Genomic DNA, 12751 nt, shown 5'->3' with positions numbered 1-12751 from the left:
TGATTACATGTGTGTTATTTTCAAACACTTTTTATTGCAACTTCAAATGATCTTCCAAAGTTAACTCTCCAGTAAAGTAGTAGCCTCCCAAGCTCATGTGCAATAGACACAGCATTGGCCTTTCTGGGAGTCGGGGGAGAAGCAGGCTTTATTTGTTGTATAAAAGCAAAGGAGTAGCCCAGTGGAGGGCACTAGCCTAGGACTTTGGAGACCTGGCTGTAATCCTGCTCTGCCACTTACTGCCTGTATCCCTTTGGGCAAGTCACTTCATCTCTCCCTGCCTCAGTCCCCATCTGTACAATGGGGATAACAGCCCTGGCTGGCCTCAGAGGGGATGAGGTTTTGAGGTTAAATACAACAAAAGATTGTGAGGTGCTGGGTTTCTTTGATACTGGGGCCAGATAAGGACATAAGACAGAGAGAACCAATGCCCAGTAAAGTCAGTGGGACCCCTTCCATTGACTTCCGTGGCTGTTGGATTGAGGCCCTTAAAGAATATGACACCTCATTCCTGAACTTAAGATATGTGTTGAACTTCCTTTGGTTAAGGAAATAAGCCTGAAAATGTTCTTTGGGTTTTCAGATGTGCAGTGGAACAGGACACCGTTATGGCTTGTGATTCATTGTTTTCATTTAAGGATTGAATATTTCAAATATTCTTGAATGTTTCACTGTTCAACAAGTAGTTTCTTTATTGTTTTTCCCTGAGAAGGGCGTTGCAGCAGGCACGGGATTCTCTTATTTTCCTGGCCCCACTTTGTGTCGTCGTTTGCAGCCATGCAGAGTGGGTTCCAAGCATCACCATTGTGATCCAGTGGTGTTTTACACTCCCTTTGCAGACCTGAGGGATTTAAGTTAGAGAAATGGGGAATTTGCTGGGAAGGTCAGAAGGTTGTTTTGATTCCCCATCTCGCAAAGAAGGTTGAGTGAAGTCCCTCCTAGATTCATATATAGTAAAAAAGCACACATTTAATGGAAGCTGTCTGGGTACCAGATGCTCTTGAGCATCTGGCATTTTTATTTCTGCCAAATAAGCAACTTGCAAAATGTCTGGTAGATCTTCTGTGAAGAAATCAAATGGATGTCAGCACTTAATGTTCATTGATTTCATTTGTGGACATTGGTTTTTCCTAGGTCATTAACATCTATCCGAAGTGAACTGATTCCGTATCTAGTTAGGAAACAGTTCTCCTCTCCTGCATCATTACGACAAGGACAGGACAACAAAGAGCAGGATCAAAAGAAGGATCAAAAGTCATTAGGTGAGTGCAAGAATCGGCTGGTTTAATGAAGATCTTGAAGCATTCATGCTGCAGTTGAGCTACTGGATAGACTCCAGAGTTTGTCTAAATCAGTGGGTCCTTTTCTTTTTTATGTATTCAACATGCTTATTATTATTCAGACTTGCATCTGAAGAAGTGGGTATTCACCCACGAAAGCTCATGCTGCAAAACGTCTGTTAGTCTATAAGGTGCCACAGGATTCTTTGATGCTTATTATGGTAATGCTTAAGGATCAGGCAAGAGTGGAGCTCCACTGTGCGAACCACTGCACTAACACAAAGTGGTAGACGGTCCCTGCCCCGTAGAGCTTACAGTCTAAACAGCCAAGACAGGTGCAGGGTTAGGGAAGAGGTTGAGAACACACAAACAGGGAGAATAGTGTGATGGTAAATGTCATGTTAGTTCCATTCTTCTGGGGAGAGGGATTGGGGGGTTACTTAAGAGGGGATAAGCTAAATGAAAAGAAAATGGAAGGGCATAATTTGTTAGGGAAAAGTCAACATGGTTTTTGTAAAGGGAAATCATGCCTCACCAGTCTACTAGAATTCTTTGAGGGGATCAACATCCATGTGGACAGGGAAGATATAGTGTACTTAGATTTTCAGAAAACCTTTGACAAGGTCCCTCACCAAAGGCTCTTAAGCAAAGTAAACTGTCATGGGATAAAAGAGAAGGGCCTCTCATGGATTGGTAACTGGTTAAAAGATAGGAAACAAAGGGTAGGAATGGTCAGTTTTCAGAATGGAGAGAGGTAAATAGTGGTGTCCCTGAGGGATTGGTACTGGGACCAGTGCTGTGCAACATATTCATAAATGATCTGGAAAAAGGGGTAAACAGTGAGATGGCAAAATTTGCAGATGATACGAAACTACTCACGATAGTTAAGTCCAAAGCAGACTGCAAAGTGTTATAAAAGGCTCTCACAAAACTGGGTCACTGCGCAACAAAATGGCAGATGAAATTCAATGTTGATAAATGCAAAGTAATGCACATCGGAAAACACAATCCCAACTATACCTATAAAATGATGGGGTCTAAATTAGCTGTTACCACTCAAGAAAGAGATCTTGGGAGTCATCATGGATAGTTCTCTGAAAACACCCACTCAATGTGCTGAGGCAGTCAAAAAGGCAAACAGAATGTTGGGAATCATTGAGAAAGGGATAGATAATAAGACAGAAAATATCATATTGCCTCTATATAAATCCATGGTACGCCCACATTTTGAATACTGTGCTGATGTGGTCACCCCATCTCAAAAAAAGATATACTGGAATTGGAAAAGGTTCAGAAAAGGGCAACAAAAATTATTAGGGATATGGAACGGCTGCCATCTGAGGAGAGAATAATAAGACTGGGACTTTTTAGCTTGGAAAAGAGACGACTAAAGGGGGATATGATAGAAGTCTATAAAATCATGCTGGGTGTGGAGAAAGTAACTAAGGAAGTGTTATTTACGCCTTCGCATAACACAAGAACTGGGGGTCACCAAATGAAATTAATAGGCAGCAAGTTTAAAACAAAAGGAAGTCTTTTTTTCTTCTTCGAGTGCTTGCTCATATCGATTCCAATTAGGTGTGCGCGCGCCGCGTGCACGTTCATCGGAAGATTTTTACCCTAGCATCACTCGGTGGGTCGGCTGGGTCGCCCCCTGGAGTGGTGCTGTTATGGCGTCGGATATATACCCCTGCCGACCCAACGGCCCCTCAGTTCCTTCTTACCGCCCGTGACGGTCGTTGGAACTGTGGAGCGCGGCTTTGCTGATCTCCACTTCCCTAGCTTACTCGTTGTTCTTTACTGTTAATTGTGTTTATAGTTCGAGTTTTTACAGTTGTAGTTAGTGTTAGTTGTTGTGTATATATATAGTTAGTGTATATAGTTGAGGGGGGATCGGGGATTAGCCCCTTTCCTCTACCCTGGTGCCGGGCTCAGGCCCAGGTCACCGGGATTCAAACCGTGCTCGGCATGCCAAAAGCCGATGCCAATAGGGGATCCCCACGACTCCTGCCTCAAGTGCCTAGGGGAATCCCACCTTCCTGAAAAGTGCCGCATCTGTAAGTCATTTAAACCGAGGACGAAGAAGGAGCAGGACTTTCGACTAAAACAGCTCTTCATGGAGGCGGCACTTAGCCCTGCAACGTGGGTACCGAGCACTCAACAGCCTGCATCTGTGAGGAGCGCTCCTTCGGCTCCGGACTGCTCCGGTACCGCGAAGGAGCCATGGCACCGACGTCTGCTCAGCCCCACTCCCTGTCCCCACGGCCCAGGAAGCAACACAGCGCTCCGGCTGCTTCGGCACCAACCGCACCATAGAAGGAGCACCCGTCGACGACAGATCGCCTGGCACCGTCATCTGCCGCGGCACCGCCAGGTGCGGCACTGCAGAGTGCGGCACCGTTCATTCCGGTCCCGCAAGGGCCGTTGAGTCCGGTGCCCGAAAGCTCCCCGGCTCACGCTGTGGTCGAGCTTGCTCTCCCATCCATGCCGGAGACCTTCTCCATGACACAGGAGTTGATCGCGATGACGGAGACTGCGCTGCCTCAACCCCCGGCACCGCCGGTGCGGGTCATCCAATCTATTGGCAAGCCTGCCTTGCTGAGGCCGCCCTCCGTGGGAGCCGCCGAGAGGCACCATTCAAGATCTCGGTCACGCCGCCGATCTCTGTCCTGATGCCGCTTGCAGTCCCGGCACCGCTCTCCATCGCGGTACCGGTCGCACTCGCAGCACCGCTCGGCCAGATACTCACGGTACCGATCCGACTCCTGGCACCGTTCACGGCACCGCGCATCTCGCAGCTGTTCCAGGCGAAGGGACTTGAGATCCCGGTCGACCTCCCGGCACCGCTACGGTCGCAGGTCCCGGTCTTGCTCGCGGTACCGTTATAGCTCCCGGTACCACTCTCTGGTACCGCCCCGGGAAAGAGCAACCAGAACCGTGGCTTCCTCTCAGGGTCTGTCAGCACCGCCGTGGCCATTGAGACACACGTGTGTCATCACAGGCTTGTAGCGCTTCCTATCCACAGGAGAGCGACTCGGATGTCCCCAGCCATATATTGCCCGAGAGCCAGAGCCATGAGCAAGGACCCCATCACTGGTCCTTCTGGACACTGTGGGCATACCACCAAGCACAAGGTGCTCCTTCAGTGGTTCCACGATCGGCCCCGTCAGAACACCGGGTGCCAGAGGCAACAGTAACCCGCTCCCCCCCTCCCATGGGCATGGATGAGGCTCCAATACCACCTGCAGATACCCAGGTCCCACCTGACGCAAATGACGCTCCTCAAGAACAGGAGCCCCCACAGGACCCTCTGGTCCCTGGCCTCTCCTCTTCCTCCTCGCCAGACAAGGCGGTGGCGGGAACATCCTCCTCAGGCCCTCCGCCAATTGATCTAAGGGCCCATCAAGACCTCTTGAGACGAGTGGCTCAGAATATGAACTTACAGGTGGAGGAGGTCCCTGAAATAGAGGACCCTGTAGTGGACATCCTTTCAGCTGACGCACCTACTAGAGTGGCTCTCCCATTTATCCACACCATACAGACAAATGCGGACACCATTTGGCAATCCCCAGCCTCGATTCCCCCACAGCCAGGGGAGTAGAGAGAAAATACATGGTCCCCTCAAAGGGGTATGAATATCTCTACACTCACCCACCTCCTTGCTCTTTAGTGGTGCAATCGGTGAACAAAAGGGAGCATCATGGCCAGCAAGCCCCTGCTCCTAAGTCGAAGGAGGCTAGGCGCATGGACCTCCTAGGCTGCAAAATATACTCGGCCGGGGGCCTTCAACTTAGGGTGGCAAACCAACAAGCCCTCCTAAGTAGGTATAATTTTAACACGTGGATGTCCTTGGGGAAGTTTACGGAGTTTCTTCCCCAGGAGTCCCATCAAGAATTTACAGCCTTACTTGAGGAGGGTAAAAAGGTGGCAAGAACCTCCCTCCAAGCCTCTCTGGATGCAGCGGACTCTGCAGCCGGAACTCTGGCGTCAGGAGTGACGATGAGGCTCCAGGTATCAGGCCTTCCTCCTGAATTACAACAAACTATTTAGGACTTGCCCTTCGAAGGCCAGGGCCTTTTCTCAGACAAGACTGACCCCAGATTGCAAAGTCTGAAGGACAATCGCGTCACAATGCGCTTGCTGGGGATGCACACGCCAGTGACCCAACGCAGGACCTTCCGGTCCCAGCCACACCGCCCTTACGCCCCGCCTAGGCCGTGTCAGGACTTTAGCAGAAGGCATGGTAGAGAGAATCGTCGGAGGCAGTCTGGCCCTCAAGGGGGTCAAAATCAGGCCCCCCCCAAACCACCAGCGGGGCCCAATCAGAACTTTTGATGGGACGCCCGAGGACGGCCCACCAGTTATTTTCCCGGATCCTTTTCCTCCATTTTTCAACTGCCTCTCCCATTTCCTCCAAGCCTGGTCCCAGCTAACTTCCGATCACTGGGTCCTGCGCACGATGGAATGGGGATACCACCTCCAGTTTTATTTCAACTCCACCTTCCCACCCTCCCTCCCCGGTCCCTCTTCAGGGACCCCTCTCACGATCAATTCCTCTTACTAGAGGTCCAGTCGCTCCTAGCCATGGGAGCCATAGAGGAGGTACCAAAAGACATGAGGGGCAAGGGGTTTTACTCCCGCTACTTCCTAATCCCCAAGGCAAAGGGAGGTCTACAACCGATCCTAGACCTGCGAGATCTCAACAAATTCATGATAAAGCTGAAGTTCCGCATGGTAACCCTGGGGACCATTATCCTGTCCCTGGATCCGGGAGACTGGTATGCTGCCCTCAATATGAAGGACGCATATTTCCACATTGCAATTTACCCACCACACAGACAGTACCTCCATTTTGTGGTCAACCATCAACACTTTCAGTTCACCGTACTTCCGTTTGGCTTTTCTACGGCCCCACAAGTGTTCACGAAATGCATGGCCGTAGTCGCCGCCTCCCTCCGGCGTCGTCGGGTACATGTCTACCCGTACCTCGACGATTGGCTCATTCGAGGGACCTCCCAGTTACAAGTGTCACGTCACCTGTGCATCGTCCAAGACCTCTTCAGGAGCCTAGGCCTGATGATCAACACAGAGAAGTCTACTCTGACACCCTCGCAGAGAATAGACTTCATCGGAGCGGTTCTGGACTCCAATCTGGCCAGAGCCTACCTCCCGCAGTCGCGTTTTCAAGCGATGGCTACAATTATTCGAGGACTTCAAACCTTCCCGACAACGTCGGTGTGCAACTGCCTCAGCCTAGTAGGTCACATGGCCTCCTGCACCTTCGGGACCAAACACGCCAGGCTACGCCTCCGTCCCTTTCAAACCTGGCTTGCTTCAGTATACCAGCCACGCAGGGACAACCTGGACTCGGTGCTCACTATTCCCCAGAAGATTCTGGGCTCCCTAACCTGGTGGCTAAACCCCACTCTAGTCTGTGCAGGGATGCCATTCCACCCACCGCAACCCTCGATAGCCCTAACCACGGACGTGTCATCTCTGGGTTGGGTGCTCACCTCGAGGGCCTCCGCACTCAAGGCCTCTGGTCAACTCAAGAACTAGTCTTACACATCAATGTGCGGGAGCTGAGGGCGGTCCATCTAGCATGCCAGGTGTTTCGAGAGCATCTCCAAGGCCATTGTGTATCAGTGTTCACGGACAACACAACGGCCATGTTTTACATAAACAAGCAGGGCAGAGCACACTCCTCCCTCCTTTGTCAAGAAGCCTTCCACCTCTGGGACTTTTGCATAGCCCACTCGATCGATTTGGTAGCGTCCTTTCTCCCAGGAGTCCAGAACTCTCTGGCGGATCGCCTCAGCAGATCCTTTCTGTCTCACGAGTGGTCGATTCGTCCAGATGTCATCCATTCTGTTTTCCGGAAGTGGGGGTTTCCCCACCTAGACCTCTTTTGCCTCCCGAGAGAACAGGAAATGCCAGGTGTTCTGCTCCTTCCAGGGACGCTCCCCGGGCTCCCTATCATACGCTTTCCTCATCCCGTGGAAGAAGCACGTACTCTACGCCTTTCCACCGTTCCCGCTGGTCCACAGAGTCCTGTTCAAGCTTCGCAGGGACAGCGCCCACCTGATCCTGATTGCTCCAGCGTGGCCGAGGCAGCACTGGTACACCATGTTGTTTGACCTCTCAGTGGCAGATCCGAACCCCCTGCCACTCTGGCCGGATCTCATAACACAGGACTTTGGCAGACTTCACCATCCGGACCTGCAGTCTCTTCACCTCACAGCATGGTTGCTGCGTGGTTGAGCCAGTCTGAGTTGCGTTGCTCTGCCTCGGTCCAACACGTGCTCTTGGGCAGTAGGAAGCCTTCCGCTAGGATGACATATCTGGCCAAGTGGAAGCATTTCTCCTGCTGGTGCGCTCAACGTAACTCAGTCCCCACGCAAGTGTCAGTTCCTACTGTCCTGGACTACGTCTGGTCCCTGAAAGAACAAGGCCTAGCGGTCTCTTCCATAAAGGTGCATCTGGCAGCCATCTCCGCCTTCCACCCAGGGGAAAATGGCCGGTCAGTCTTCTCTCACCCCATAGTTTCAAGGTTCCTCAAGGGATTGGAACGTTTGTACCCTCAAGTCAGACGCCTGACCCCTACCTGGGATCTCAACCTGGTGCTAGCCAAGCTTATGGGTGCTCCTTTCGAACCACTAGCCACCTACTCGCTGCCGTACCTTTCCTGGAAGACAGCCTTCCTCGTCGCTATTACTTCGGCAAGACGAGTATCTGAGCTTCGGGCCCTGACAGCGGACCCCCCATATATGGTGTTCCATAAGGACAAGGTACAGCTGTGACCACACCCCTCCTTCCTCCCTAAGGTGGTGTCCGCCTTTCATGTCAATCAAGACATCTTCCTTCCAGTCTTTTTCCCGAAGCCGCACCCATCGCGTCGGGAACAGCTGCACACCCTAGACGTTCGCAGGGCTCTCGCCTTTTATATCGAGAGAACAAAACCCTTCCGAAGGTCGCCTCAGCTCTTTGTAGCTGTGGCAGACCGGATGAAAGGCCTACCGGTCTCATCCCAACGAATTTCATCTTGGGTAACATCCTGCATCTGTACATGCTATGATTTGGCTCACGTTCCGGCTAGCCACCTCACCGCCCATTCTACTCGGGCTCAAGCTTCATCTGCCGCCTTCCTGGCCCATGTTCCCATCCAGGAAATATGTCACGCAGCTACCTGGGCCTCAGTCCACACCTTTGCCTCACATTGCGCATTGGTGCAACAGTCCAGAGATGATGCAGCGTTTGGCTCAGCTGTTTTGCATTCTGCAACATCTCACTCCAACCCCACCGCCTAGGTAAGGCTTGGGAATCACCTAATTGGAATCGATATGAGCAAGCACTCGAAGAAGAAAAGACGGTTACTCACCTTTGTAACTGTTGTTCTTCGAGATGTGTTGCTCATATCCATTCCAAACCCACCCTCCTTCCCCTCTGTCGGAGTAATCGGCAAGAAGGAACTGAGGGGCCGTTGGGTCGGCAGGGGTATATATCTGACGCCATAACGGCGCCACTCCAGGGGGCGACCCAGCCGACTCACCGAGTGTTGCTAGGGTAAAAATCTTCCGATGAACGTGCACGCGGCGCGCACACACCTAATTGGAATGGATATGAGCAACACATCTCGAAGAACAACAGTTACAAAGGTGAGTAACCGTCTTTTCACACAACGCATGGTCAACCTGTGGAACTATTTACCAGAGGATGTTGTGAAGGACAAGACAGGGTTCAAACAAGAACTAGATAAGTTCATGGAGGATAGGTCCATCAGTGGCTATTAGGTAGGATGGGCAGAGATGGTGTCTTGAGCCTCTGTTTGCCAGAAGCTGGGAAGGGGTGACAGGGAATCAGCCCCTTATGTTTCCCTGTTCTATTCATTCCCTCTGGGGTACCTGGCATTGGCCACTGTCGGAAGACAGGAGACTGGGCTAGATGGACCTTTGGTCTGACCCAGTGTGGCCGTTCTTATGGTCTTTGGCAGGGGGAAGGGGAGAAGAGGATAAGAGGGGCAGGTGTGCACTGAAGCAGAGGTTGAGAGTGGGAGAGTTGACAAAAACAGCCAATTAGCCCAGGGCAAAGTCCAGTCAAAGCTATAGAAAGTTCTCTGAATGGCCAAAGGTCCCCGGTTTGGCTGCTTCTGCCCCGTCCGGCTGGGGTCTTTGGCTGGCTCATCTCCGCAGTTTTCTCCCAAGCCCATATGACAGTAAAGACTGTAGTAGGCTATTTTAATCGGAACATTTCCGGATAGTGCTGAGATAAAATGCTGCACCCTGTTCTGTCAGTCACCTCAGTCCCCAACCCGAAAAGCCATACTCAGTGTGGGGTGAGAGGCAGCGCTGCCTCTGCTCTCATGAGCAGGTTTTCTTACGCTCCCTCCCGGCCCCAGAGCTAAGCTGCTATCCAACCAACACTTAGCTGCACCCAGCTGGCTTATCCCAGGTGAACAGCGTGGGGCTTGTCGTGGTGGGGCCTGTGGAACCGACGCAGGCAGTGGGCTGGGAAATCTGACCTCTGGGGTTTGGAATTTAAAGGCAGGGGTAGAGCTGATTCCCAGAGTTGAAAAGCCAGTTCTCTGACCACTGACCCACCAGGCAGACTTTAAATCCCATAGGATTGCATTAGGGTATGCCAAGTAATGTGGAACTAAGGGCCGAATTCGGCGTTCCCATTGACGTCAATAGGCAGTCATGCACAGAGCTTGTAGGATCAGGCCCTAAAACCTGCACTTCTTAGCTGTCCGTTTGTGTACCAAAAATGTGTGATGATTTTACAGCTCAGGTGATTATTTTCTTGCTTTGTTTTGTTAGCAAGAGGAAATGTAGGCAAACGCTCCTGGTCATAGGTGGGACTAGCATATAGCAGGGTGGCCTACGGAGCTCTGTCTCTGAGAGCCTCCTCTAACCCATCATTACAAAGTCAAACATATTATGGTTGGCTAATGTCATTTCAAGCAACGTAAAAAACCAGAACTATTCCCTGTTTTGTTTGCCTGCTCTTTTGAAAGACTCAGAACCCCAAGATTTCTTGGTGTGCTTCCTGGATTTCCCCTTGTTCAGGGGTTGGAAAGTCAAACTTCCTTGGGCATCGCAGGGGAGTTTCTGAGATACAGGCTTCTTCCCCGCTGGGACAGGAGGATGCATTATGGGGTTTATCCTGATCTCCCTTATATTGGTGTAAATCAGGAGTAACTCCATTGTAATCAGTGAGTCAACCAGATTCTGGCTCTGTTTTTTTCTTCCTGTGCCACAGAGCAAATCAATATACTTGTGAAAATATGGGTAGCGGGTAGGGCACTAGACTGGGATTTGAGCCCTGGCTTCTGCTCCGGGTCAGCCACAGACTTCCTCTGTGACCATAGGCAAGTCACTTAACCTACCTGGGGCCCCAGTTCCTCAGCTGTAACATGGGGATGGTCGCACTTCCCTACCGCATGGGAGGAAATCCTTAGTGACTGTCAAGGACTTAGGTGAGGACCCTGGACAGGTTTCCCCTCCCCAAGGATATTTTAAAACCGCTGTGTCTAGAACCCTTCTGTGGAAAGTGTTGCTGTCTCTGTGAAGCCTGTCTCACATGGCCTGTGCGTGTTCTGCAGACATCTACAGTTACGTGAAGGGTGATAGCTTGCTGGAATTTGCTCCTGATAAATCATGTTGGAATGGTCACAGCGCAGATCTGAATGAAGCCTTCCACGGAGGAAAAGTGCGTTGCTACGTCCATATCATGAAAGAGGGGCTCTGCTACCGAGTGAACACTCTTGGGTTATACATTGAAGCAAACAGACAGGTAAGGAAAATATAAAAATTGTATATGGGACTTGTGTGTGTGTGTGTGTGTATAAAATGTTATCTGTAGGGATAGCTTCATCAGCGACACCCCTCTGTTTGGTGAGGATTGCACGGGGACTGCCTCAAGTATCCAGCTGCTGACTGAGCACATCACCCCTTTTAGCAGCATAGGGCAACGCAGCATGGTCAGCTGCAGAGGGTCTGCGACTTGGGGGTTATTTCCAGTTGTGCCTCTGACTCGCTGTGCAACCTCGAGTAAGTCATGTAAACCTTCCGCCCCTCACTTCCCCCGTTGTCAGCTGGGGATGATGATACCCACCCCGAGAGCTACGGAGGAAAACAATTGTGATTGTTATTTGGGGGCGCTGATAGCAACCCACATATTTAGGCTGCATAATAGCTTCCATTCTAAATGCACCATTGCTTGAGCAGATTTCTGTCCGGTGTAAACAATGTAAGGCAGGGCGCTCCAGCTGACAGAGAAGGGAACATCGATCAGGCACAATTCCAGTGCACATTTACCCTGGTAGAGAACTTCATTACGTGTGGGATCAAAGGGAAGGGCTAGAGAGAGAGTGCAGCCTTAGTAGTAGGCGTTAGTGACGTGAGGATTAAAAGCTTTAACCCCTTAGAACCCTATTTTCTGCCAAACTGGCACCCGCCCTGTACATATCCTCACTTCACCTATCAAGTGGTGGGGTGTACGCAGGCAGGACTGACTGACTTTCTTTGGAGTTTGGGGAGGCTGGCGAGGACTGGAGGGATGCTGCGGGGGAGGAACCGGGGACTGTGGCTGGGAGATGAAGGGGCTGGATTGGTATCCTGGGGGTGGCCAGTCCTGTCTCTGCCTCCTAGTTCCGTTTGTGGTATCTCATTGGAATGGATGGGTGGATGAATGCAAACCGTAACTGGGGGCAGGGCAGAACTGGTGTGAACCCAGGAGTTGGGGTTTTAAAGGCTCTGCATGCGCTGGGTGGGGAGGAGCTGTAGTCGAGCACACAGAAGGTAGAAGGGGCGCAGTGCTGCTGACAGAGAGCAGCCAGCGAGTTCTCTTATAAGCCCAAGGACAAGTGGGTCGGAAGGGTTAAGGGAGAGCACCACTTGCTAGCGGAAGTGAGCATGTGCATTTGGCAGAAGCCGCTTGAGTGAAAAGTTATTGAGTTGAGCCAGTCAGGCTCCATGTGGTTTGGGGTTTTTTTAAAGCTAAATATTCTACATTTTGGTCAGTGCTGGAAATGCATTTGCTCCTGGGTGGTACGTAAAGCTAGTGCTTTGAATTCACTTTGGGACCTGCAATGCTGCGGAAGATTTTCCTTGAATTTTTAACTTTCCAGAATGGTAAGGTTCCTAAGGAAACTCTGTGGAGGTGAATCATATAACAGAACTGAACCAGGAGCCCTGGAAAAGGAGCTCTTATCCTCAGTCCTGCTGCATTTTGTTTCTCTTACCACTGCTGGTAAAAGATGCATCCTTCATTTTATCTGTGGTTTACACCTCTATTTTGTTCTGCTCTGAGGACCCTTTGAGTCTCAATTGCTCTCCTCTTGGGCTTTGTGGACAGTTCTGATGCCTTCTCTCTAAGGCTGCTACTGGCAGCTCAAAGTGAGCCGCGCTGTTACTGCCAGAAGAGGAGCAGCGTTCTAAGCCGTTGCCCTCATGGGGAGGAGACACTGGACC

The 12751-nt window shown here is 51.0% G+C and overlaps 1 protein-coding gene across 4 annotated transcripts in view; it reads left to right on the top strand.

Annotated features, from left to right (window-relative positions):
- EIF2B3 (eukaryotic translation initiation factor 2B subunit gamma) overlaps positions 1–12751 on the top strand; it is a 134249-nt gene that overhangs the window by 87441 nt on the left and 34057 nt on the right. For all 4 annotated transcript variants that reach the window (XM_045027176.1, XM_045027175.1, XM_045027177.1 and 1 more), the window contains 2 exons: positions 1135–1262; positions 10882–11072. In XM_045027176.1, the coding sequence (XP_044883111.1) occupies positions 1135–1262; positions 10882–11072 (319 nt within the window). The remainder of the gene's footprint in view (positions 1–1134; positions 1263–10881; positions 11073–12751) is intronic.

Source organism: Mauremys mutica, chromosome 8 (assembly GCF_020497125.1).
Source record: "Mauremys mutica isolate MM-2020 ecotype Southern chromosome 8, ASM2049712v1, whole genome shotgun sequence".
Lineage (NCBI taxonomy): Eukaryota > Metazoa > Chordata > Testudines > Geoemydidae > Mauremys > Mauremys mutica.
The sequence above is the reverse complement of the archived record's forward strand: the minus strand, read 5'-3'. Positions and strand labels throughout refer to the sequence as shown.